Source organism: Cucurbita maxima, unplaced genomic scaffold (assembly GCF_002738345.1).
Source record: "Cucurbita maxima cultivar Rimu unplaced genomic scaffold, Cmax_1.0 Cma_Scf00005, whole genome shotgun sequence".
In the NCBI taxonomy this organism is placed as follows: domain Eukaryota; kingdom Viridiplantae; phylum Streptophyta; class Magnoliopsida; order Cucurbitales; family Cucurbitaceae; genus Cucurbita; species Cucurbita maxima.
The window spans coordinates 3,517,473-3,544,996 of record NW_019272021.1 but is presented as its reverse complement, the minus strand read 5'-3'; the positions used below and the strand labels follow the sequence as shown (position 1 = coordinate 3,544,996).

The following is a 27,524-nucleotide window of genomic DNA, read 5'->3' as shown; positions in this document are numbered from 1 at the left end:
CAAATATGGATTGCAAATCTTAATTTACATTTTGTAATTGTTGGAGGGTTCATCATACTCCTGATAATCATTAGATATAAATTTATACACGGTTGTTAATCATAGTAATCTTAAAAAAATTTAAGGTCGAATTAAAATAACTATTAATTCTTTAAAATTTTAATTTTTAACAATTTTTTCGAATTACTTTCAAATGTATAATAATTTAGTCCCAGTTATAAAAAAAGTAATTGAAAATTAATTTTTTTTTTTTACTAAGATAAATTAATTCAGGATTAAATATATTTTTATAAATCACAAAAGATTTAATTTAATTTAATTTAATTAAAATTGATATTTAATTTTGTTTTACGTAGGAATTAAATGGTTGTAAATTTTAATGGGCTAATTTGTCTTCCAAAGCCCACGTTGGTCGGTTGCCTTTGAAAAGGCCCAAACAATGGGCCCATTAGTTTTCCAAAACCCACGTGGGCCGGTTGCCTATAAAAAGGCCCAAACAACGGATCCCATGTTTATCTTATTTTCCTTTCCTTCTCCACTGCGTCCCTTTTTATTATTTCCAGTTGTAGTCGAAGCTTTTGCCCAACGACTGTGAAGAGTTTCAGAGATCTTGCTGCTGAGCAGCGCTTCAGCAGAATCGCCATTTCAATCAGAAAATCGTCGGATTCAGCCTTTTAGGCTCCGGCGACAATCCTCATCATGGTCGCTTCCTCGGTTCTTATGGTGTGTATAAACCTATTACTTCTTTTCTGAACTTCGCCCTATTGATTTTGCCAACTTTTTTCCCGTTTGGGTTGTTTTTAATTGCTCCTTGTCACTGTTTCAGGTGGCTGAGAAGCCTAGCATTGCGCTCTCGATTGCTTCTGCACTCTCGCACGGCCAAGTAAGTTGTAGAGGAACTTTTTGATACTTGTAGGATTTTAAGATTTGAGGTGGGTGATTACTGTGGAATTTTGAATTCATTTCTAAGTACCTTGTGCCGTTTTCATTATCCTGAAAGGCTTAGATAGTAGATTATACAGGTTTTAGAACACAAAAAACGGTTCTCACTGGGAAGAGTTGATTAGCTTTCATAGGATAGCTTGCAAAAGCCACCCTTAAAATTTGTAATTCGATGTATATTAGCATGCTTGTATCACTTTACTTATTTCAGGATATGTAATTTGTGTTGGATCATGAAAGTCCCACATCGGCTAATTTAGGGAATGATCATGAGTTTATAAGTGAGGAATACTAACTCCATTGGTATGAGGCCTTTTGGGAAGCCCAAAGCAAAGCCATGAGAGCTTATGCTCAAAGTGGACAATATCATACCATTGTGGAGAGTCGTGTTCGTCTAACAATTTGAACATTACCTAATGTATGATTCTAGCATGTAAGGTAGAAAGCCTGGCATAGCATGCTTGTATCACTTTGCTTCTTTTTTCTTTTTTCTTTTTTAATATTGGCTTCTTTTAGATTGAGTTGTTTTTTACTTTTTTTTTTGTTGATATTTTTGGGCTATAGAGAATTGTGTGTTTTTTTTTGGTTTTTTGGGCTGTTTCACGTCTCCAAGTAGGAGTTTTGTACTTTTTCATTTTATTGATGAAAAGTATTGTTTCCTTGTCGAGGAAAAAACAATATTAAGAAGTAATATTGATTACTGACATATAATCTCAACATATTAATGTTACAGATGTCTACAAGAAAGGGTAGCACAGAGGTACATGAATTCGATGGGAGATTTCTTGGGCATCATGCCCATTACAAAGTGACATCGGTTATCGGACATGTTTTCAGGTGCCTTTTCATTTAATTACATCTAGAGTTGATGTGAATGTGATTATGTTACCTTAAATATTATGTATGTGCAAAGAACGTGAAGACTGAAGAAGCTTTTATTGTTTTTGCAACAATCAATAGGTCCAAATTTTAAAGGTGTCTGTGAGATTCACATGCAATTAATGACTTTGATGTGATAGTTGCAGTTGCAAGTTTTGCCGTACTTGGCTTAACCTATGGTGAACAAATTTTTGTTTGTTAATTGCATTGCACTTTATGTTTACTGACATTTTCAACTTAAGATAATTTTAGCTTTCTAACCTGTCTTTTACAATTGTGCATTCTTTTCCTTCATCACTTCAACACATGTTTTAATATCATTCTTGAACTTGGAATCTTGGATGTTTTGTAGCTGTCTATTAACATATGATTGGAATCTCTATGCATTAAATGATTGTCTGTCCAAAAAGTCTTCTCTTGTTAAAAAAGAAAAAAGATTCTGTCCTTGAGACCAAGGGACTGGGCATGGTGTTTTTTCACTGATATTATGGGGATTTTATGGAAATCAGTTGATAACAAGCAAGATTTATTTATTTACATAATTAACGATAACAAGCAAGAAATAGAGGCTGAAAGAAAGTAGTTGTAATATATGGCGTCCTTGAGCCCAAGTCTGGGCATGATCTTTCAAGCATGTATTTCGTTGAATTTGTATATTTCCTTTTCATGCCTTTCATATCTATCTATCTATATAATTTTGCATAACACATTCCCTTTTAAGTCTTTAAAAGAAAGTAGTTGTAATATATGGCGTCCTTGAGCCCAAGTCTGGGCATGATCTTTCAAACATGTATTTCGTTGAATTTGTATATTTCCTTTTCACGCCTTTCATATCTATCTATCTGTATAATTTTGCATAACACATTCCCTTTTAAGTCTTTATTTACTTCATTAATGATAAAGGCTCAAGTATTATCATTTCTCAAATTATCCAATTGCTGAAGGAAAATTATCTAATTCTCATTCCAAGGCTGTCGTATTAATATGGTTATAGCATAAATTGGAAAACACGGGTTTTGTGCCTATAAATTTTCAAGAATGTTCTTTGCCGAAATGGTTGTTTAGTTTCTCTGATACTGTCTGTCAAAGCTTACTTGCATGGTTGTTTTTGGTTATTTCATGATGATGCACTAGTCCTTTACCCTCTGACCCATTTTTTTAGTGCATTTTTCCTTTGTCTTTTCGTGGGTTTAGTATAGATTTCCCTGCTAGATTTCAAGATTGGAAGGCAACTGATCCTTTGGATCTTTTTCAAGCTTCAGTAATTAAGACAGAATCTAACCCAAAGGTATGAGTCGTTCTTACATTTCTTTTATGTAGTTTGTATGATTACTCTCTCACATTGTTGGAAATTGGGATGGTCAACAAATTAACTAGGAGAAATAGTTTCTTAGTTAATTATCTAAATAAACTTTTTCTTAACTAAAGCAAACTATTTCTACTGCTTTCATTTATGAAACTTCGTTTTAAACATAGACCCCTTTGATTTTATTTGTCTGATGTAGTTATTAATGGTTTCCTTTCTACTTCAACGGTCCATAAAATTCATGTGCTTTTCATTTATATGTGCCAGTCATTTATCCATCTCTCTTTTGATTTCCTTTTGTTTTGTTTTTGTATATTTTCATTTGCTTAATGTCTTCCTTTGTTCTAGGTTTGTGTGAGACATGATGAGGAGCTTGTGAGTTTTTTCATAAATCATAATAATTAAGAAAATGATGGATCAGAGGAAATTCCATTGCCCAATACGCCTCATTAGTGCCTTCTTTTCATCAAGCATTGAAATCTTGAGATCACCTTTCTGTTCAATGCAAGAAGGCTGTAGTGTTTTACCGAAGTGCAATGTATAAATTTTTTATAGTGAGGCCTTTCCCATTGTTTACAGTAGAAGATTATGCAAAGGTTTTCCCATGACCCTCTATCTAACAGCATTTAAGGAAGAAATTTGATTAGTGCCGGTGAGGATGGTTGAGAATTCAAATGGAAGTTACTTCTCAGATTTCGTAGATAAGTTAAAGGTGAAGCCTAAATGTGCATAATACTTTGTCCTTTGGTTTGGTTTTGGTTAACGAGGAAAAATATAAGTAGTTGCACTTTGGAAGATGAAAGATAATGACGATACCTATATCAGTATTTGCAGTTTAGACAAGGAGGTATTTGGTTTGATAAATCAAGTTTTGATAGCTGAATGTTTTTTCTTGAAGAATCTAAGGATATATTAGAGCTCTTTTTGAAGTTGGTAGCAATTCTTCATTACCTTCGAAGAATCTTATGAAGGATATTTTAGAGCTCTTTTTGAAGTTGGTAGCCATTCTTCATTACCTTCGAAGAGTATCTAAAAATGATGATCTAATGAGTTATTTTGAAGAGGAATTATTCCAAATTAATCCTAAGCTTTAATTTGTTTTTCCTAGTTTTCACTGGTTGTCGGCATAAGTTTGGAGTGCTTATGCTTGAGCCATCATTTTGGGACGTTTGCTTGGTTGAATTTTTTTAACAAGTTTCCAACTTGGGTTATTAATTGGTGTTTCTCGGCAATGGAGGTTTCTATCTGGTTTTGGCAGCTTCCTTTTATGAAAAAAAAAGTTCTTGTTTTTTGTAGCTGGACGTCTTTTTCGAGATTTGGCCTTTTATAAAGATCTTCTTCTCAGATTTGGCCTTGTAGCTGTGCTATTATGGTTTTGGCTGCTTGGCTCGTTTGTTTTCAAGTTAATCTTCTCAGAATTGCTAGATCTTTCTTTGACTCTTGTAATATTAATTATTAGGAGATATTTTCTTTATTTGTTTAGTTTGTTCTTTTCTTCACTCTTTGTTTGTATCCTCGAATATTTTTCAATCTTTTCATCTATTGATGAAAAGTTTGTTTCTTGTCAAGAAAAAAAAAGTTCGTTTGTTTCAAATTGGGATCCTTGTGTTTAAAGCTTCCGCCTCTTTTTGGAGTTCATGGTTTGGGAGTTGTGAGTCCTTGCCATTTCGGTTTTTGTGGGTGTGGTACAGTTTTTTCCGTTCGTTTGGGCTGGTTTCAGCTGCTTTGGTTCTTTGTCTTGCCAGATCTTTGGTGTTTTGTTCTTCAATGCTTATATTTTGATCTATTGTAATTTTTGTTTTTTATTTGGGCTTCTTGCATCTTTGAACTTTTTTCTTCCATAAATCAGTGAATTTTTTTTATTTTTTTTTTAAAAAGAAAATATTTATTTTGGATATGTGCTGTTGAAAGTCATTTTTGGAAAATTTGGGGGGACAGAAATCAAAGACTCATTTAGGACTTGCCCTTTGTTTTTGTCGGGTTCCATTGTTTGTCCTTGTTTTCCTTTCATTCTTTCTCAATGAAAGTTTGGTTTCTTATGAAAACAGGGGAAAAAAATCAAAGACTCATTTAGAACTACTCCATGAGGTAGGAGAGGTTTGGAAGACAGTTCACTCCAAAGCCTCCCTATGGATTTCCTTACATATATCCTTTCATAATTAAAGACAATTGGAGGCATCTTTTGTGGTATCTTAGCTTTGGGTTGATTGTCCGTCACTGTTTTCTTGTACCCCTTTCTCAACCATGGAAGCCGTGCTTCTCTGTCTTATAATACAAGAGGAGAAAAAAGTTGTAGGTTTAAACTCCTACATGTGATGTAATATTAAATAAAAAAAAGGAATGTAAAGAAAAAAAGAGGAAAAAAATAGAAAATGATGGATAATGGATTATTGTATTTGTAATAGAAGAATATCAAAGTACCCAATTACGTAGATAACTCCATCTATTATAGTATGAGATGCGGAAAATTAAGAATTTATGTGCGTGTGTTTGTGTTAATTATTTCTAGAAATAATCTTTGAGCCTTTACTGGCAAAACAAAATCAACAGATTACAGCTATTTGTGTTTTTAAAAGTTTGCAAGATGTTTTTATAGTTAACATTTCATTTATGTTTAATTTGTATTTATTCTAACAGTCCGATGCGATTTTGAATTATTGTACCCTAACTGAAAAAAAAAAAATAGAAAAGAAATAAAACCTAGAGGTGTGATGATAATGTGCGTTTCTGTTGTGTGGTCGCATGATATTGACTCGTTGTCACCTTGGGAAAAAATTCCTGCCACATGTTTGCTCTTATGTAGGGTGCTAGTTGCTGGTGCCCGTGGTAACTTCAATGTCACAAGGACAATTTGAAATTTTCTCGCGGTAATAGAATTAATAGAATTAGTGATGAGAAAATTTGGCAAATATCCAGGACTTTTATCTTCCATAAGTTCTTTTATCAAATACCAATTCACTTTACCAGACTTGCTGACTGATATATTTTGTAAAAGGTTAATTCTTCTTTTTATGTGGATTACTGGACAAGAGAGCATTAACACTCTCGTTACTATTGAAGGTTCTCTTCTCCATCTTTTCTTGGTAGTCTTTATGGTATAAATAGGCACTCAAGGATCAAAATTGTACTTTGAGACACTGTTTCATGCACTGTTTTGATTTCTTTAAATGATGTTAAATATCCAGGATACAATGTGTTTGTTTTCCAACTTTTCTTGTTGAAAAAATATTACCATTTTTTCTTGGTTTTAGGCTCACATACGTCAACATTTAAGTCGGGAAGCTCGTGGTTGTGATTGTTTGGTTTTATGGTTGGATTGTGATCGTGAAGGAGAAAATATTTGTTTTGAAGGTACTTTCCCCCACTGAAATCATGATTCCAATTTTGTCTTTTATTTGTAAAGATGATCTAATCTATAAATTCCCGAAGTTTTTTCCCCTTTGAGGTCATATTTTATTTATCTTTATTTTTGTTTTGCCTTCATCTCATCTGGTTTAAAAATTTTCGTGCCTAGAAAGGCTTAGATTCTGGTTCTGTTTTCCCTTCCTAGGGAAGTGACTTCCATTGATAAAGGAAAGAATAAGTGAGATATGAACCAAATGGAATTGACATTAGCAACCGTGAGAAAGTTCTCACAGACGTCTAGTACAAATTAGAAATTAGAACCCATTCAAGGTGGGAGTTAGATGAAGACCTCATGGTCAAAGAGATGAAAGAACCTAGGCAAAGGTTTAAAAAACCCACTCAAATTTTATTCATTACAGGTTATGGAACTTCAAGACTTCCTTGGGTTTATATAGACCAAGGATTTCGATATAAAAGAAAATTCCAACTCTTGGATGAAATCTTGAGAAAATGAAATCCCTAAAATAATTGAGGGATAAAAATCTTCTCCTATGCTAATAAAACAGTAAACATAAGTAAAATTTCCTAACGAAATATGATTTATAAAATCTAACATAACTTCTAAAAAAAAAAAGGTTAAAGTAGTAATAATAATACTAAAGCAAAAAAATCGTCTCTTCCTAGGAAGATTTTGTTGTCTTTGGTTTATTGGCATTAACTCCTAAAAAATGTCATGGGTAGTTCAATGGTGCACACGAAATGACCTTGCATACAAGTGTCAAACATGTATGGGGTTCATGGATAGTTTGATGGTGCACACGAAATAATCTCTCAAGAGGGTCATTCTTGGTGTATGCGTGCTCAGTGTGCCTAGTGGGCAGACGACTGCTATCTTGTAGCTTCCTTGGAGAATTTCTCAACCTCTTCCTTGTTGGTTCTTGGTAGATGTTGTCTCGACGACATCATGACCATATCATCTCTTTCTTGAAAAGGATTCGTCCTTGATTGAAGATAACCAGTTGCATCAAAATAAACCTTAATTAATAAATTTGTGGTATTTGTCACATCATACTCATCTTGTAGAACCACTTTGAAGCCTTGAGAGTTCAGTACTATTCTAGGTCTTGTTTTGACTTTGTTTCGGACATTTTTCCGTCCCTTCCAACAACAGTGCCTCTATATCCATACAATCTGCTTGGTGTTTGGTATTTGTACTTTTGAACACAACACCGTGTATTTTTTGTCCATGGTAGTAGTGCTTGGACTTGTGCTTCTCGACAAATCTTTTTGCTTTAAACTCTATTTGTTTGTAGTCACCTACACAAAAGAATAGCATAACGAGGAACAACAAGAAGGATTTCATACTACACTCTTCATGAAGTGCAATCATGTATTTATTTGATAACAAGAAAAATTGTTGGAATTTTTTATTTAGCGTTTTGATTCATTGTCATAAGATATGCTAATTCTGTTAAATGATATTATCTGTTTCTTATCAGGAAAGTATTAACATTGGTTCTGTTTGCAGTTATTGAATGCACTGGATTTGGTGGCAATGAAAATAGGAAAAAAGTGTATCGGGCAAGGTTTTCTTCTGTTACTGAAAAAGATATTCTGAAGGCTTTGGATAACCTTGTTGAACCTAATAGAAATGAGGCACTGGCTGTAGATGCTCGACAAGAGATAGATTTGAAAGTTGGAGTATCTTTTACACGATTTCAGACTACATTTTTTCAGGGAAAATATGGGAACCTTGATTCCAGACTCATCTCGTCAGTTCTCTTCTTGCTCACCTCCTCAAGGCATTTATATTACACACACAAACACACACACACACACACATATCTAATGTCTGTCATATTGTATTCGCATATAGCTTCCACTGCATTGAGGGAAACATATTTTCCGCAATTAAATTTTCACATCTTCCAGATATTGCTTTAATGTTTCTTTGGAATTTTTATTAAGTTTTGTCCTACATAATAAACATATTCAAACATAAGAAGCTAGAAATAGATGGTGATTCTCTAATTTTTTTCCTTCAATGTAAGTTTTCTTATTTGTCTAATCAATCAAGATACTGGAATTTTAAATCAAACGAATTCTTCAGAAATATTTTAGGATGGTAGATTATCATGTTATCTTTATAGCTATCTCATACTGAAAATTTTACGCATTTTACAACACTTATGCTCTTTGTTCCTTTATGCCAATTGTGACAGTTCTTTATGTGACTTTTTAAATTTCATCTCTTTTAAAAATGTCTTCTTTCTTATCCAAAGAAGAAGAAAAAGAATGCGCAGTTTCCAGATTTAATTAATAAGAATTTTCTTATTTCATTTTATTTATTTTTTAAATTATACACATATACGCCAAAGCAAATAAAGGTGGTGAAGTATTGGTGTCTGTTATTGAGATGTGTATGATTTTGCATTTTGAACATGTTTCTCTTTTACAGTATGGTCTGTGTTTCCTATAAAAGAGCGTCTAATTTATTTAATCTCTTCTTGTGGCGTGCTGGGCAATTTTCTTTTCCTTTTTGAGATACATTTTTTTATTATTCTTATTAATATTACAGTTTTAGATGTCAAGTCATAATAGTTGGCTCCACTTTCTTGTTCAAATTATTTAATAAAGGTCTCAGTAGTTTCCTGTCATTCTTCCTTGATTTTCTTCAACTATAATATGCCAAAGCATCTCAACTTCTGAAGCCATTACTTGATTCACTAATGTTATCATCTTGACTATTGACCTCTACCTTTTATCGCTGTAATTATGTTGTGGAGGGTAAAAGTAATGTGATTATACTTGTCATTCTTGACGTTTAGGGCTTAGTTGAAAGGAAATATTATTGGTATTTAACTTCTTGTACTATCTGTACTGGTTAATCATTGTGTTATTCACTTGTTTCAGCTATGGGCCATGCCAAACTCCCACGCTTGGGTTTTGTGTACAGCGTCATTTGCAAATAACTACTTTTAAGCCAGAAAAATTTTGGTCTGTGTGCCCTTATATCATGCAAAATGGCTATGAACTTAATCTAGACTGGGAGCGTGGCAGGCTATTTGACTGTGATGTGAGATAAGCCTTGATAAACACTCTTATTCTATTCTTTGCAATGCTTACTGTCTTATACCTTTTACCATGTTTCAGGTTGCTACAATGTTTCAAAAGCGAGTAATGGAAGATGGAATTGCAGAAGTAACACAAATATCAGAGAAGCAAGAAAGCAAAGTTCGACCTTCTGGACTAAATACAGTTAACCTTCTGAAGGTAAATAAATGAGTACGGGAGTTGTCTCCTTAAAAAAGTTAGTAAATTTCGGAAGGACTCGGCCATGGGGTGGAGTGTGTTTTCCTAGATGAGCTACCCTTTTGACCACAACTCCTCCTCCCACCCTTTAAAGTTCTGAAAGAAGGTTGGATCAAATAAGGCATATGAGGATTTGAGTCATATCTTTTGGAGCTATTGGTTAGCTTATTCAGTTGGGAATTTCTTTCTTGGGGTTTTTTGGAGTTTGTTTGGCCCGTGAATAGACTTTTGTCTTATGATGAAGGAGGTTTTGATCATCCTCCCTTGTGGGAAATGGATGTGCTCCTCAGATGGTTGTAATTTGGTTTCATGATGGATCGTGGTTACAGGATTAACAGAATTTTAGGGGTGTGGAGAGTCCTTGGAAGGAGTTTTGATTCCTTGCTAGATCGATTGCCTAGCTTTAGGGATTTTTTTTCTTTATTTCTTTTTATTTATTTATTTATTTATTATTTTTTTGGATTGAAGTTCTTTCTGTTCTGTTAGGCTAGTTTCTATTTGGCCTCTTTTTAGGCTTACATTTTCTTAGGCACATCTTCTGTTGGTCCATTTTTCTGCTGGTCCTCTGTTGTATAAGGGAGGAGAATTTCAGTCCACTAATAGATGGGTAGGCTGCAAAAAGAATAAACCATTAATCTAAAAAGTCCTACATCTTCTACTTTTCTTGAGAGGAAAGCAAAAACTAAGATGAAAATCCTCATCATTGACGTGGGTTATGGGCTTCAGCTTGGTTCCTACTAAATAAATAGTGTATAACCTTGGTCCCCGCAGTGTGTGATGGCTTGGGAAAGAAATTGTTTCGTGTGTTTAGTATTTTTCACTCTATGTAAGGTCTATACAAGTAATCAATGACTGCCTGATAGTTAATGTTTTTTAAGTACTGGATGTATTCATCGATTTCGATTCTGCAGATGTCATGAAAGGTGTTGATCTTATCCTGATTTGAAGGAAAACGGGTGCTTCTTACAAAAACTTTCAACCCATTATGCTCGTAGTCCTTTGTGTAAAATTCCTAACCATGAGTACTATTGGTTAAGCTAAAGCTTGCCTCCATCCTCCCTAAATGCTATAATAATATACAATGAATTGTATTATGGTACATTGTCAGATTTACCCTCCATGAATTAGAAGACTTTTTTTTACAAAAAAAGAAGTGTTGTACTTATTTTGTTGTTGGACTAACAAAAGATTAAGAGTTGAATTTGCTTTGGAAAGACAATGACTGCATCTAGAGGCATTCTTCTCTGTTGTATTGATCATTGTGTCTTCTTTATAAGAATGCTTCTAAGGATCTGGATCATGTTTTATAGGATACCAAATTGAATATTCAATTTGGGATAGTTTTCTAGACTTCCCCCGTATGTCTAGCTTGCAATAAGGAGTTACTTGATGCTGGAGGAGGACCTTCACTCACCGTTTTGGAACAAAGGAGTGGTCCTTCGGTGATCTAGCCCTTTTATTGTTCTGTGGAATATTGGGTCCAAGAGGAAGGTAAGAATTTTTAGAGATATTAAGAGCCTTTGGAGAGATGTGGTCTTTGTTTCTTAAGAATTTTTTTAACTGGCTTTCATCTTTTATTTTTAACAATTGTAGCCCTTGGCCCTTAGGCGGTTCTTTTGTGGCCTCTCTTGTCCTTTTTATATTTCAATTCTCGTTTCCTATCAGAAAAAAAAAAAAAAATAATAATAAAATAAAATAATGGAGCTCATTTTAATAACCTCAGTAATAGTTTTTTTTTCTTTTTATTTATCTTAATAAAACCTTAATTTTTTATTAAAACATAAATTGACAAGAAAAGAGGGATTGCTTTATTGTGAAATTTTGGTTGTAAAGAACCTTAACAAATCTTCAGTAGGAAATGTTGCGTTATGATCTAATATTGATTTAGACAACATCATATTTTATTCAGGTTGCTTCAAGCGCACTAGGATACGGACCTCAAATGGCAATGCAACTAGCTGAACGATTGTATACCCAAGGGTTCATCAGGTTTTCTTTTTCCTGAAAATTCTCCAGTTGGAAACCTTAATTTTTGTTTTCATTTGGATTGTCGAAGGCATTTCACTGTTTTGTGCCTGTATGTTTTATTTTTCTGGTTTGGGGAAAATTTCTTATATTCTGATTACAGACAGAGATTATACCCACAATTATCATTCGTTAATCCCTGTTTTGCCGCTACGGACAAAAACAGAAAAAGGGATTCTATGAAATTTTATATTCACACCTTACCCTTTCCAGCTCTTAGCTGGCAATTTCTTGCTTTCTTTTCATGTTGGTGAAAACATTTTCACGTTTAAATAAAGTGGAAAGGGAATAAAAAGGAAAAGGCTCTCTGAAATGTCAGTTCTCTAAGCAGCAAAAACCAGCAAGATCAGTGTGTTGACAGCCCTCTTGGAAATAATTTTTTCTAGCTCGTTTGTCTTGTTCTTTTGGGGGGTTCTTTTTCCTTTCTGTATATTTTGTTCTTTCAATCTTATTTCATGTCCCTTTAGAAAAAGGAAAATATTTCGTTCTCCTAATGTCGTATGATTTGCTTTAGAAAACAAATGGGGAAAGTTTTCTTCATTACTGTATCTAGATTCTTCTACACAACTTGATGATGCCAGGATTGGAGCCCCTTCCTGTAATTTTGTTTGGTTTGGGTTCCTTGTTCCTGTGCTACCATTTTATGTTGATCCCGCTTTGTTGGCTCTTTTTTGTTTTTGTTTTTTTATTTTATTATTTCTTTAATATATATATTTTTCATTTTTCTCGATAATTGCATGATTTTTTATATAACAAAAAGAAAAGAAAAGAAACACTTATTGTCTTATGGTTGGTGAGTGGCAAGAACAGAGAAAATAGTAGGCAAATGCACCCCTATACGTTTCAAAGTTTGGGAAGTGAATCTCAATGTAGAAAATAAAAATTAATTTCTAGAGAATGACAATATGCTTATACTTGTTGAATCTTTATCAATTCTTCTCTTATCTTGTTTGAATAATGTGAAGACATTTTGTATCTTTCCCTTCAACTCGTTCAACATTTTACCCTTTTTATGTCCTATTTTTTTGTCATGTAATCTGAAGACCTCTCTCTCTATGTTTATTTTTGTTTTTTTTTTCTTTTTTCTTTTTTCTTTTCCCTTCTTATTGTAGCTATCCACGTACAGAAAGTACGGCTTATCCTTCTTCATTTGACTTCAAAGGCACTCTACATTCTCTAGTGAAAAATCCAGAATGGGGTGATTATGTAAGGATGCTTCTATCCGATGGATACAGTAAGCCACGATCAGGAACTGATGTTGGTGATCATCCTCCTATTACTCCAATGTCTTTAGCAACTGAAGACATGGTGGGGAGAGATGCTTGGAGATTGTACCAATACGTGTGTCAACACTTCATTGGGTCTCTATCATCTGACTGCAAGTATATTAGGTAACGAACTTTGTTTTATTTGTTTGTTTATTTAGATTTATTGGATGTCAATTATTGATGTACAACATTGGTGGAAAATTTTGATGGGCCTAATTTATGGTTTGACTCGAGGGTTTTGAGGGTTCTCATAGTTTTCTGGCTATTAGAATCTGAATATATACATTAACTAATTCTGGAAGTAGGAAACAGTGCGACAATAAGAGGAAATAGAAGGAAAATTTGTAGAATTTTACCGAAATGGCTTTGGAGTTGTTACAACTGTTAACTGAGTTTTGAAATTAAGGAAAATTGTGTGGTTGTTAAATTTTTTTTTGGTAAATACCTTATAGGAATAAAATAAACTTTTTGGTCCCTAAGTTTTTTTAATAATAGGTTCGTTTAGTCCTTGAAGTTTCATCATGTGCACTTTTTTTTTTATTTTTTTATTTTTAATAACAAGAAACAACCTTCCATTGGTATAATGAAGGAGATTAAAAGTTTTAAGGGATTCAAACTACCAAAGAGAGTGAAAAGGAAAAATTAAAACCAACAAAGATGACACTATAGAGAACAACCATGAAAAAAAAACATAGACCTAACAAAACACACCTTTATAAAAAAAATGACTATTATTGACTCTTGCAACGATTTTGAGAAATTTAGAAAAAATTGGAGATGGTCTTCCAAATCTGCTGTTATAGATTTTACTTCGTACTTCTCAGTAATTGAAGTCACAGCTCAAAATAGAGTTATTGTGGTAGGATGTAATAGATCTAGACTATGATCGGCTGTAAACTAAAGCTCCTTGAAAATATAAAAATAAAAAGCTAAATTAGATTGCTGAAAATTTTGCGCAACTTGTTTCCTTTTTTTGTCTATGTTTTTTTGGTAATTATTCACATTTCGAACTGCTCTTGAAGGACGAAGATACAGTTTTCAATCGCTGGAGAAATATTCAATTGTACTGGGTCCAGTGTTCTGGTAAAAGGATTCACCTCCATTATGCCATGGTTGGCAGTAAATGAAAAAAAATTACCTCAGTTTCTGAAGGGACAGAAAATAGAAGTTGCAAAAGTGGATCTTTATCAGGTAGCGCAAGTGGCTTCTGAAAACATTACTAAATTGCTATCGATTTCTGTGCATTTCGTGTTATTTCTGCATATCATCTTGAAATTCTGCTTATCTCTGTTATTCAAATCTATTAGTTATTAATTTAAGGATTTAATAAACAATTTCTACAAAAAAAAATGGGACATGAGATATGCTCTTGGTTCTATAACAAGAAGTGCAATTAGAGATGGATGAGCAACCACCTGTTAGCCACCATTCTTACTGAAAATACTGAATGTATTTACTGAACAATGTTTCGTACTTTTCCTTCTTATTTTTAGACAAGAAACAAAGTTTGGACTGAAATTAACAAAGGAGGAAATAAAGAAATCTCTCAATTCATACTAATACCATTGAAAGAGTAATTTGCAAGAAAAGAGGAAGCAAATACCGATGAGAAGATTTAATCTTGGCTAAATCAAAGTGTTCTTGCCAATCTAGATGCTTATCTTAAAAAATCTTCTGATTTTGTTCAAACCAAACCTAAAAAATAATAGCTTGACAACATTATAAACCAAATCAATTGAGCTTTAGATACAGTAAAGAACGATATAGCAGCTGAGTGTTATCTCTAGAGTTATAGTTAAAAACCCACCGTACATGGAAAATTCTGAATAAGAGATGTTGACAATCCATTGAATAGAGGCAATGCAAGAACATGCAAATTTGGTCCTCATCAGCCATCAAAGATGAGTATTTGTTATTCCGATTACGTAGGAGTGCATGAAAAAACCGAAAAAACTACTTAAACCCACCAAAACCCTTGTTGTTATGGATTGGAATAGGTTGGGTTCTGTGGTTCTGATTTGCATATAAAGAAAACCTGATATACGGTTGCTTTGGGTTTGACAAGTCTAGATCGAGTGTACCCAAGTCGACCATAATATTTATGTTAAAAATTGAAAAATCTATCAAATAACATTAGCAATTCTGTTGACTTTAAAATAAATCTTGTAACTTCAAGGTTACGAGTTTGAGCCACATGAATGCCTTTTATTTTTACGATGAATGATCCCTTCTGTCCAGTCTACTCAACGACCCAAGTCAGCACCAGCGCTAGCTGCCCATTGCTAACTTAAGGCGCTTATGCCTAACACCCTTGCATGCTTGGGATTAACCAAATAGCAAACCGCTGTACTAAATCAACTAAACCATCGATTCAATTCAGGGAGATTTTCTTATGCATTTGTGGTGGTTCGGGTTGCATTAGCATTCGAACAGAGTTGAGCTGAACTAACCAATTACACTCCTAGTATTGAGCATCAATTTTCAGTAACTACGAATGATTTGTACATCTTATACCTGTTGAACATTAATTTTCAGTTACTGTTCTTTCCTGTTGAGGTATTTAGAAATTAATTATGCCCGAGGTATTTATATGTGTGGTATACATTTTTTTTATTTTTTATCTTGCATGCTCCACATGCATTTATGTCAGTGTCATAGACCGATGCTACATTTTCATCTTCATACTCTTTAAAATTTGCAGGGGAACACCTCGCCTCCTGATTATTTAAGTGAGAGTGAGTTGATTTCTCTCATGGAGAAGCATGGAATAGGCACGGATGCATCAATACCTGTACACATTAACAACATAGGCGAGCGCAACTATGTGCAGGTTAGTATCCTGCTGCTGATATGATAGTTTGGCATGAAATATTATCAGTCTTTCCTTGGCTATTTAGTTGCATCGTTATTTTGCAGGTTCAAGCTGGGAGGAGGTTGGTTCCAACTAACTTGGGCATCACCTTAATCAGAGGTTATCAGTGTATTGATCCAGATCTCTGTTTACCAGATATTAGAAGTTTCATCGAGCAACAGATCACTTTTGTTGCCAAAGGTCAAGCAGATCATTTTAGTGTTGTGCAGAATGTACTACAACAGTTCAAGCAAAAGTATAGCTACTTCGTTAAGAAGGTTATTTTCCACTATGCATGCTTACACTACTAGTGGATACATCATACGTTATCAATGAAGCATTAGAGGCTTATCGTTCTTTTCTTCTTCTTTTTTCTTTTAAATAAATTTGTTTATTACATAAATCTCATTCTCAAGGTTTCCTTTTTTTTAAAAAAATACTTGTACCTATACATGTTCTTAAGTTTTCTTTTTAGTTATTTAGGTGATTGCAGATATGAGACATCTGAAAAAGGCTAATTCCGATATTGTTTTCCACTATTTTCTTCCGCTCATTGATTTCATTAAGACGAATCCTCGATTTCATGTTTGTTGCAATTCAAACGGTGGTAGAAGATGACTTGAGTTATATCGGACAAAGGATGAAGAATAGATTTTCAAATTAGACTTTGCAAAGGGTCAAGGATAGAACCGGTTGGAAATTTTTAATTGTGAGGTGTTGAAAAAGAAAAGTTTTGGGGAAATTTGGCAAAACGGATGAAAGGCAGTGCTTATAGACTAAATTTTCAGTATTCCTTGAATGAAGACCGAGAGGGTTTCTACTTCTTCTAGGGAACTGACAAAAACAGATCCTTTATCTCCATTTATATTTTTTTAATGTGAAGAATGTATCTAGTAAACCTAACATTATGTGCCTATTTTCTTTGCCAATAAAATTTTCGTTGGTGATAGAGTGACATTAGAATTTATTAATTAATTAATTAATTAATTTATTATTATTATTATTATTATTTCAATTTTAGAGGATGTGGAGAATAAAGCTTTCTTCTTCCATTATTCTAAAGCATGGCATCTGGAACCAGGCTTTTTAACTTCTCAATTGGTGCAATCAAACCTGTAAAATTGCTTCTTATCTTGTTCAGATTGATCATATGGATGCTCTGTTTGAAGCACAATTTTCTCCTCTTGCGGAGTCGGGACGTGCTTTGAGCAAATGTGGCAAATGCCTACGTTATATGAAGTTTATTTCTTCCCAACCACAGCGCCTGTACTGTGGTACATGTGAGGAGGTTTATTATCTTCCTCAAAGGGGAGCAATAAAGGTAATTATCCCACTAAGTCTTGCCACTTCTTTCCGTTGATTGTACATACTCTTCAACTTTCTTGTTTCACGCTCTATATACAGTTTTTTAAGATATTTTCTTATTGTACCCTCATTTTTTCCGAAGTTGTGGTAACTGCAGCTGAATTACCTTGACGACTAACAGTACCATTTCATATATATTATTTCTTTTACATGCAGTATTTGGATTATAAGCATTTTCGACCGTTGTTGCATGCCTTCAACTTCATTTTGTTCCATTTTTTCTTTCTGATTGTACTATTTATGAAGGATTCACTTTCTTTACTTAGTAATCATTGTTAATAATTCGTCTTAATTGCTGCTGAAAATTCATTGCATGTATCACTGTTATCGTTGATGGCTGCTCTTAAACATCGTGTTCAACTGAGGTTGATCACTTATGGCATAAATGCTTTTAAGAATTCTCGGTTGATTATAAGAGCTCTCTGATTATCATCCTAAATTTTACTATTTCTTTTCAGCTGTACAAGGAACTTACATGCCCTTTGGATAACTTTGAGCTCTTGATTTTTTCCTTACCTGGTCCAGAAGGCAAGTCATTTCCTCTTTGCCCATACTGCTACAATAGTCCTCCATTCGAGGGTATTGACGCATTATACGGTGCTGCTAAAACCAACCCGAGTTCCGGAGCATCGAGCAAGGGAATGGGCATGCCATGCTTCCTGTGCCCGCACCCAACATGTCGACATTCTTTAATAACCCAAGGAGTTTGCGCTTGCCCGGAATGTAGCGGGACGCTTGTCCTAGATCCAGTGGGTGCACCCAACTGGAAACTCAACTGCAACAAATGCAATTGTCTTGTCTTCCTTCCTCAGGGTGCTCATAGGATTGCCACCACAAACGAGAAGTGTGCTGAATGTGACTCTACAATTATAGAAGTGGACTTCAACAAGAAAACTACTCCATTGGAGGGTGGAGCTACATTGTTTGTTGGGTGCATTCTTTGCGATGAATTTCTCCATTCACTTCTGGAGATGAAGCATGGAAAATCATTTTTCAGAGGGAGAGGTTCAAGAGGAAGAGGAAGGGGGCGGGGACGGGGAAGGGGAAGAGGACGTAGTTCTGGGAAACTGATGGACCCGAAAATGAGTTTCCGAGATTTCTGAAGAAAGGCAGACCATCTTTCAGGAATTGTAGAGGAAGAGCACGCAAAATTTAGGTAGAGAACACCAAGATGAACCACCTAAACCTTTTCTAATACATTATTTACCCTTAACTCGTATGGTTCCTGTTTCATAGGTTGGGAAGCTGCTGCTGTACATCCTTCTTTTCCTCTTCTGTTTCCTTTTATGGTCAAGATTTTGAACACATTAATGTGGTATAATGCTTGCATTCAATCTATTATGTTATCTGAGTAAGTAGTTTTGACTGGATCCATAGTTTTTTTTTTTTCTTTTTTCTTTTTTATAGCAAAGTTTGAAAAATTACATTAAGATTAATGCTAAAAAGACTTGTATCTAAACTTGCAAATCAGGACAATTTAGAACCCTTTTGTAATGACTTTATTTCCTATGTTCTATTATAAAAATTATGCTTAATTATTAGCTACTATTTGTATATAATTTCCTTCTTCAAAATCATGTATTATTTTCATATATAAACAAGCATCCCAGACTATTATGATGACAACATTTTGCATTTTGTAGCAGAACTTCCTCCTGATTTCTCTGATTGATGTGTTAACAATTTGTATGACAATATGATAGCCTACTGAACATCATCACAAAAAGAAATAAACATGATCATCACGCAGCAAAAAACTCATTTTCATTGCTAGCACCATAATAACGTCTCAGCCTGAAGATGGAAGAGGCGGCAGCATGTGATTATGAGGTGGCGGGAGGGGCATTGACGACATTTGCATAGGTGGCCTTCCAAGCTGCTGCTGCTGCTGCTGCATCGGTGGTGGCGGTGGTCGCCTAAGCTGTGGCTGTGCTCCCATTCCCATTGGTGGAGGGATAGACATGGAATGTGTTGGAGCTTGAGGAGGTGGCGGAGGCATGTTTGGTGGAGGTGGTCGCAACTGCTGAACTGGTGGCAGCATGAAGGAACCAGGCATCATTTGAGCCTGTTGCTGCGGTTGACCCTGCCAGGCTTGTGGTTGTCCAACCATCTGCATAGGGGGGAAAGCCACCCCTTGCGGTGGTGGAGGACGTATTGCAGGAATCGGACTGGGAGCCATTGCACCATTTGCGAAGGGGCGTGGTGGCACTGGAGCTCCAAACGAACCATTAGGCTGTGCAACCTTGGGAAGTGTCGGAGGGCCACTGGCAAACAAAGTGTGAGGCCTACTCTTCTGGGGATTGCTAGCAGCCAATACTCTCTCTAACAATAGAAAAAGCCACACCAGAGGTAAACTAAGCAACAATGATGATAACCTTCTTTTCAGGTCACAATAGTTTGAATTCTGTTTATAACCTAAAAAAACTCCATAAAGTTCACAGAATGGCAAACAATTCTTACCTGCAGGTGTGCCGTGCCGCTCTCCCTTGGTATCTTTCTTATAGGCATACGAAACCGCAATTTGACGATTGCAAAGATACTGACCATTCATCGCCTGTTACGAAAGTAGCAAAAATTGTCTCAATCTTCATTCTTCTTTGAGGGATGTCTCTAAATAACATATCAAAACAGAATGCGGAATGTATTTGGGTGCATTGCTGCGCTTTCCAATAAGAAAAAAACATGACTTACCTCAATTGCTGCATCAGATGCTTCAAAGGAGTCATAGCTAATAAAACCGAACCCACGTGAGTTTCCTGTATCGGGATCCCTCATAATCTGGTTTAAAAAAGATGTTTCACGTGTCAGAAGACAAATGTGCATAAGATAAGACTCGGATATTTCAAGTTAAACAGCTCTAATACGTCCCGAAAAAAGAGCCGAGTAGAAAAGATAAATAGTGAACTATGTCCATAAGAAGAGAACAACAAAAAGTAAAACCGAGTCACTTTAACCAGATATTCCATACTAAAAAAATGAAGCATTCCAATGGTAGCTTGCATCTCGAGTAGACGTGAAATAAATCCTAGAAATGTAACGTTTAAACATGTATAAATGCATTGTTCATATCTCGGCCACCCTCCCTCATTATTTTGGCTAAAGGCCTTCACTTCATTAAATTGTAATAAGATCACTACCTTAGAGAGTAACTAGTTCTCTTGGAAATGAACCCTAATCTCCTAGTAACTAGTTTGCTAGAAAATGATCTCTAATCTCCTAGGATAAACAAAACATAAACGAGTAATGCGGTTTATCGGAAAAGTTATAACCTTAGGATTCGTCACTATGACCCCAAATGCACTGAAAGTATCGTAGAGAAGCTTCTCATCGACATCCTGAAAGAAACATCATGCCTTAGTACCAATATTCAAAACATTAGCCTTGCAAGTTTTCCAGTTATAATCAGAATAATATAACGACTTACCGGGTCAAGGTTTCCTATGAAGAGATTTGCACCGACGTCCAAACTTTTCTTGTCTTGAGATGCCTGGAATATGCCATGCACACATAATAAAAGTTAATATCATTTTTATAAGAAGACAAAATACCATATCAATATCAAAACACACTATAGCACACTAGTTGGAGAGAGAAACAATGCATTTCTTACAAGGGTGAGGAAACCTCTCCCTAGCAGACGCGTTTTAAAACCTTGAGCGGAAGATTGAAAGGGAAAGCCCAAAGAGGACAATATCTGCTAGCGATGGGCTTCGGTTGTTACAAATGGTATCAGTCACTGGATGGTGTGCCAGCGAGGATGTTGGGCCCCCAAAGGAGTGGATTGTGAGATCCCACATTGGTTGGAGAGGAGAATGAAGCATTTCTTATAAGAGTGTGGAAACCTCTCCCTAACAGACGTGTTTTAAAACCTTGAGAGAAGCTCGGAAAGGAAAGCACAAAGAGGAGAATATCTACTAGTGGTGGGCTTAGATAGTTACAAATGGTATTAGAGCCAGTCACCAAATGGTGTGCCAGCGAGGATGCTAACTCCCAAGGAGGGTAGATTGTGAGATCTTACATTGGTTGGAGAGGGGAACGAAGCATTTCCTATTAGGGTGTGGAAACCATTCCCTAGCAGACGTGTTTTAAACCTTAAGGGGAAGCCCAGAAGGAAAAGCCTAAAGATGACAATATCCACCTTGGAGAGGGGAACGAAGCATTTCTTATAAAGGTGTGGAAACCTCTCCCTAGCATATACGTTTTAAAACCTTGAGGAGAAACTCGGAAGGGAAAACCCAAAGAAGAAAATATCTAATCGTAGTGGACTTGGGATGTTACAATAGGACAAGAACAAATTTCCTACTTACTTTGTTTACACGAATTGGCTTCCCATAGAGCTTAATCATATTTAGCACCTTAATAGCCTGCAATGAATTAGTTGACAATGGAAAATCAAGATAAAATCCCAAACCACATAACTAGGAGGATCAAAAGGTTAAAGAGCCCATAGCATAACTTACATAATCTGCATCTTCCTCACTGCGAAACTCAATGAACCCATATCCTTGATGCAAGTTAGTGACTCTATCCTTTGGCACATACACATTGACTGCAAAATAAGAAATGGGGTACAATTTAAGGAACTATTCCAACCAAGAAGAAGGGGAGAAAAACAGCTAAAACAGAGTATTCAGAAATTTCCAAGAGTCCATTAAGTGAAGAAATGAACGAACGTACCAACTGGGCCGGCTTGAACAAACAGCTCCCAAAGCGACTCCTCAGAAACCTGCAGGAAACACACACAAAAAACAGGAAAATATAAATGAAATTAGAAGAACGGGGAAACCCTAAGCGCGGGGAGATTTGAACATGAATTGATTGATGAAGCAGGGAGAAAGAGCAGAAGAAAAGGAGGACCTGGGGATCTAGATTGCCGACATAGGCAGTGGCGTCTTGGTTCCTCTCGGGGGCGTGCTGGCCCAGAAGATTAGCTCCGACTCCCGGCGCTATCTTCGTCGTCATCTTCTCCGGCGAGCGTTTGGGGTTCACAAATTACAGACTAAAAACCTCTTGCAGACTCGCGAGTTGCGAGAGAGCTGAAGAAGTTTCCATGGGGTTTTGTTTGAATTTGGTTTTAAATATTTTAATTTTTTTTTTAAAATTAAATCTTTAATTTTTCCATCTCCAATTAAAAGTTATCATTTTTAGACAATAAAACCTTCACAATATTTTAAAAAATTAAATGTTTTTTACTCGAAATTTCCGTAGCAATTATAAAGTTCACAACTCAACCAAGCTCTCTATTTTCAAGTTAATTTATTAAATTATTATCTTTTTTTAGTTATTAAAAAAAATTATTTATCTCCGGCTACATCATGTTACATTAAAACAAACTCAAATATCAAACATATTATAAATGTTAATAATCTATATAATAATTTAAAAAGTAGAATTGAGAGGTAACCTTAACAAAAATAAATAAATAAATAAATAAAATAATAATAATAATAATAACAAGTTAACCTTTTATGATTTGGATTAAGGGTCGGAATTGATAATCAAAATTAACGACAAAGTAAAGACATTTGATGTTTGTGTAGAAATGTGAGGAAGTGTACGTGTACGAACGAACAGCCCAAACCCATTTTTGGAACTTTACGGATAGAACCAATGCATAGGCGAAATCCGCCGCCCAAAGCAACGTGGGTATGCACCTGGCCACCATTATCGCTACCTGGGTTCTTCGAAACCGACAAATCCCTCTTCCTTTCTCTTTCCCTCTACTATTTATTCATTCCCCCGCCATTATCGCCTCCTTGCGCCATTTCTTCTCTGTTTCCGCTCCGTTTCTCTCGCTTTTTGCCTCTTTACACGTTTCTCTCCACTGTCTTCCCTCTTCCCAGCATTCACATTCCAACAGATCTCTGTTTCAGGCCGAATTTAGAATCCTCACTCATCGGTGAGTTTGTCTATAGCTTGTTCTTTATATAGATCCGTTGATTTTGATGGGGTAACCCATCACATGATTTCTTGCATGCGTAGTTTCCAGATCTTCCATGGGTAAGGGTTTATTATTGTAATTTTGTGAACTGTGCTTCTTACATTGAGATTTAAACGCTTAATTGACGTTATTTCCTTGATATTCCGAAGAAAATGTAATTCCTCGAATTGATATCAACCACATTTTTGCTTGGGTTTTAGTGTATCGCCGTTGTTATGATAGTTCAGATCGCCATTTTCTTCTATACAAAGTGTTCTCTAATTTGATGGGGCTGACCATTTTATTTCTTCTGATTTCTTTTATATCTCTTGAAAGCAGGGTGAGGGTTTCAAAAGCTTGATTAAGAACAGGAGGGTAGATTCCAATCTGATTTGTTTGGAAGAAGGAGCTGTTTCCATTTGATTTTGTGGTGGAAAGGAGATATTATCTCCTCTTCTCTTATCCTTGAGATCTCCTTTTCTCCCTTTACCAGTTTCCTCTATCTTATTCCTTGAAGGTGTTGTTGGCCTAGCCATCCAATTTGAAGATATGCGGAAGCCTCAAGATCAACGGTCAAGGTCTACCAAACCCACTACTATTCATAGCTATGCTCAGTCTGGGGACGTTCCTAGCCTTCAAAAGCTGCTTCGAGAGAACCCTGGTCTTCTTAATGACAGAAATCCATTTGTATGGTCTCTTTCTTGTTGAGCTTTTTGGTATTTTTGTGAAGTTTTTGTTAACATTCTCATTTTTAAGTTTGTGTATTTGTTCATTGGGATGTAGCTTTCTTATGTGAACATGAATTGCTTTGGTGACATGTATTAGATAAGGACTTCTTCCCACGCGGTCAGATATTGTCCTCTTTGGGTTTTCCCTTTCGGGCTTCCTTCAAAGTTTTTAAAACATTTTTGCTAGGGAGATATTGTCCTCTTTGGGTTTTCCCTTTCGGGCTTCCTTCAAGGTTTTTAAAACATTTTTGCTAGGGAGATATTGTCCTCTTTGAGTTTTCCCTTTCGGGCTTCCTTCAAGGTTTTTAAAACATTTTTGCTAGGGAGAGGTTTTCACACCCTTATAAAAGAATGCTTCATTTTCCTCTCCAAACGATGTGGGATCTCACATTGGTTCTGGGTGAAAATTTTGGTGCTTGATTTAGTTTTAATGCTAGGCATGTGATGTCTCACATTGTTTGGGGAGGAGAACAAACCACCATTTATAAGGGTTTGAAAACCTTCCCCTAACAGACGAGTTTTAAAGCCTTGAAGGGAAGCCCAAAAGGGAAAGCCCAAAGAGGACAATATTTGCTAGTGGTGGATCTGGGCCATTACAAATGGTATCAGAGCCAAACACCGGACGATGTGCCAGCCTTCTCGGTCTTTCCCGAAGGGGTAGACACGAGGCGGTGTGCCAGTAAGGACGCTGGGCCCCAAAGGGGGTAGATTTGGGGGCGGTCCCACATCAATGGGAGGAAGGAAAGAGTGCCATCGAGGACGCTGGGCCACGATGAGGGGTGAATTGTGATGTCCCATATTGGTTGGGGAGGAGAACAAACCACCCTTTATAAGGGGTGGAAACCTTCCCCTAGCAGATGCGTTTTAAAGCCTTGAGGGGAAGCCCGAAAGGGAAAGCCCAAAGAGGACAATATTTGCTAGCGGTAGATCTGGGCCGTTACAATGAAATTCTGGAGTATATTACTTTAGCACTAAATATAACTTTTATCTTCCAATATTTCCACCCGGGATCTCTTCGGGTGTGTTTGGAGCTTCTTTTACTCTCTTCAGGCATGTTATTATTCGATTGATCCCATGTTAACCATCCACTTATATCCCTTCTCCTTTTTAAATATGAATTCTAAGAATACTCTCTGGTGTAAGACTAGTTACCAGTTTTCGTTTTGAATACATTGTCTCCGTTTCATACTTCTCCCGGTAACACGGTGAAGAAAATTGTGGCGTATCTTTTTGTAGATAATTTCAGTGCTGTTTCTTGCTCATTAACTTTGTATAATTCATGATATAAAACCAATTTATCCGTTTTTTGTTACCTTTGGAGCGAAACTCATGGATTTCGATGCCTACTTCAGATGGGACAGACACCACTTCATGTTTCTGCGGGCTATAACAAGGCTGAGATTGTTAAATTTCTTCTTGCCTGGCAAGGTCCAGAAAAGGTTGAGTTGGAAGCCAAAAACATGGTAGGTGTATATCATTCTTTGTTGGCGGTTGTGTTTTTAACGAAATTGAACCGTGGTGCTCAATTATTGTTTAGAGCTAACTGTCTCAACTCTCTGCAGTATGGAGAGACCCCATTGCATATGGCAGCAAAGAACGGTTGCAATGATGCAGCATCAATGCTACTAGCTCATGGCGCTTTTGTTGAAGCCAAAGCAAATGTGCTGTATTGCCTTTTAGTTCTCTCTATTTGATTGATTTTGTAACGAGTCGTTGGTTGAAGTCTCTGCTTTCATGTATTCTTTATGCAGAATGGGATGACACCATTACACCTTGCTGTCTGGTATTCACTCCAATCCGAAGACTGTGCTACTGTAAAGACATTGCTTGAATATAATGCCGATTGTAGTGCAACGGACGATGTAATATTCTTTAAACTTTTGCTTGCAGTATTGTTCGTTCTCCAATGTATTACTTACTTTGAAAGCGGTACTACGTTGACATGTCGTTTAAATGCAGGAGGGTATGACTCCCTTAAACCATCTGTCACAAGGCTCATGTAGTAAGAAGTTGAGGGAATTGTTGAACAAGCATTTAGAAGAGCAGAGAAAGCGAAAAGCGATTGAAGCGTGCAGTGAAACTAAAGCAAAGATGAAAGAACTTGAAAATGAGCTCTCGCATATCGTGGGTTTGCACGAGCTCAAGATACAGCTTCAAAAATGGGCTAAGGGAATGCTTTTAGATGAGAGACGCAGGGCCCTTGGCCTCAAAGTTGGCACCAGGAGGCCCCCTCATATGGCATTTCTTGGCAATCCTGGAACAGGTAAGTACTTATAGGAGGCAACAATTTTGTATAGCTGTTTGTTCCCTATCTTCTATATGCACCCCGGCGTCCCCACAAGACGTCATATTAAAATGCGCGGGAGATACTCGCATCCGTTCTTTTCAGTTATATATGGTTGCTTAGCTTGTTCGCATTAGCTAACAGGTCTTGTATATACCATTACGTTTCACTTATTGTTGTCATTATTTTTGAAAGGTAAGACTATGGTAGCTCGAATACTCGGGAAATTGCTTCACATGGTCGGGATCCTACCGACAGATAAGGTAACAGAGGTACAGAGAACAGATTTGGTTGGCGAATTTGTCGGTCATACTGGTCCAAAAACCAGGAGAAAAGTATGTCGTCGCGCATGCCTTATAGCCTCTCTTTTAATTTATTTGGAACATTGCTGTATTTATGAATGCTATCTCTTTGACTTCAGATCAAAGAAGCAGAGGGTGGAATTCTTTTTGTCGACGAAGCCTATCGACTGATACCGATGCAGAAATCCGACGATAAGGATTACGGTTTGGAAGCACTGGAAGAGATCATGTCTGTCATGGACAGTGGGAAAGTTGTAGTCATATTTGCTGGTTACTGCGAACCGATGCAGCGCGTTATATCGTCAAACGAAGGATTTCATCGACGGGTAACCAAATTTTTCTACTTTAATGACTTCAGCTCAGAGGAATTGGCAAAGATTCTCCATATCAAGATGGAGAATCAAACAGAGGATAGCTTGCTATATGGCTTTAAGTTGCATCCTACTTGCACCATAGAAGCCATTTCGGACCTGATCGAGAGAAAAACACAAGAAAAGCAGCGTAAGGAGATGAACGGTGGTCTAATCGATCCGATGGTAGTAAACGCGAGAGAGAATTTGGACGGGAGGCTCAGTTTTGACTGTATAGACACAGAGGAACTGCGTACTATTACAATGGATGATTTAGAAGCAGGCCTTCGTTTGCTAACACAGTAAGGTTGGTTGGTTGGTTCATGCAACATATTCAATTTCAAATGCTTAATGCATTCTTTGTGTGGTGATTAGGCGATTTCGAGGTGTAAGCAGCATCTCTGATATTATTACTGCAGCAAACTGAGATTACATATGCTTGGAGATTCTAAGTATTCGATGATTTGTGATGTTTTTGTATGTACCCATTCTTTCTTTTTTTGTACTTGTCATTTTAAACAAAGGAACGTAATTGTCCGTTTTGGTCTGTTATGTATCGTCATAAGTCTCACGATTTTAAAACGCGTCTATCAACAAGATGTTTTTATCAAGGAATGTTTTGTTCCCTTCTTCTGTAGGATTAGGAT

At 36.1% G+C, this 27,524-nt stretch overlaps 3 protein-coding genes across 6 annotated transcripts; 2 read left to right on the top strand and 1 right to left on the bottom strand.

Moving 5' to 3' along the window:
* The first annotated feature begins 545 nt into the window (after window positions 1–545).
* On the top strand, window positions 546–18,665 carry LOC111479340 (DNA topoisomerase 3-beta). Of its 3 annotated transcripts, XR_002717629.1 has the most exons (16): window positions 546–723; window positions 827–883; window positions 1,676–1,779; window positions 3,016–3,109; window positions 6,379–6,478; window positions 8,001–8,244; window positions 9,386–9,548; window positions 9,626–9,745; window positions 11,694–11,773; window positions 12,922–13,200; window positions 14,100–14,268; window positions 15,779–15,907; window positions 15,994–16,206; window positions 17,070–17,249; window positions 17,752–18,449; window positions 18,530–18,663. XR_002717629.1 is itself a non-coding variant. In XM_023123938.1 (15 exons), exons 1-15 carry the CDS (start codon window positions 700–702, stop codon window positions 18,394–18,396), a joined length of 2,601 nt encoding a protein of 866 aa, XP_022979706.1. In that variant the 5' UTR covers window positions 546–699; the 3' UTR covers window positions 18,397–18,665. The 3 variants fall into 3 exon arrangements, 2 of the variants coding, with proteins under 2 accessions (XP_022979706.1, XP_022979707.1); XM_023123938.1 differs by having other exon boundaries at window positions 17,752–18,665; XM_023123939.1 differs by lacking the exons at window positions 546–723; window positions 827–883 and having other exon boundaries at window positions 1,690–1,779; window positions 3,021–3,109; window positions 17,752–18,665.
* A 245-nt stretch (window positions 18,666–18,910) lies between these two features.
* Window positions 18,911–22,356, bottom strand: LOC111479405 (splicing factor 3B subunit 4-like). The gene is made up of 9 exons (XM_023124050.1): window positions 22,151–22,356; window positions 21,971–22,019; window positions 21,754–21,842; window positions 21,601–21,657; window positions 20,718–20,780; window positions 20,563–20,628; window positions 19,985–20,071; window positions 19,754–19,847; window positions 18,911–19,615 (listed from the first exon to the last, which is right to left on the bottom strand). Exons 1-9 carry the CDS (start codon window positions 22,253–22,255, stop codon window positions 19,083–19,085), a joined length of 1,143 nt encoding a protein of 380 aa, XP_022979818.1. The 5' UTR covers window positions 22,256–22,356; the 3' UTR covers window positions 18,911–19,082.
* A 530-nt stretch (window positions 22,357–22,886) lies between these two features.
* Window positions 22,887–27,459, top strand: LOC111479377 (ESX-1 secretion system protein EccA1-like). 2 transcript variants are annotated; one of them, XM_023124004.1, is made up of 8 exons: window positions 22,887–23,192; window positions 23,553–23,900; window positions 25,294–25,404; window positions 25,504–25,602; window positions 25,693–25,803; window positions 25,901–26,204; window positions 26,421–26,560; window positions 26,647–27,459. In XM_023124004.1, exons 2-8 carry the CDS (start codon window positions 23,763–23,765, stop codon window positions 27,181–27,183), a joined length of 1,440 nt encoding a protein of 479 aa, XP_022979772.1. In that variant the 5' UTR covers window positions 22,887–23,192; window positions 23,553–23,762; the 3' UTR covers window positions 27,184–27,459. The 2 variants fall into 2 exon arrangements, with proteins under 2 accessions (XP_022979772.1, XP_022979773.1); XM_023124005.1 differs by having other exon boundaries at window positions 23,550–23,900.
* Window positions 27,460–27,524: the final 65 nt, after the last annotated feature.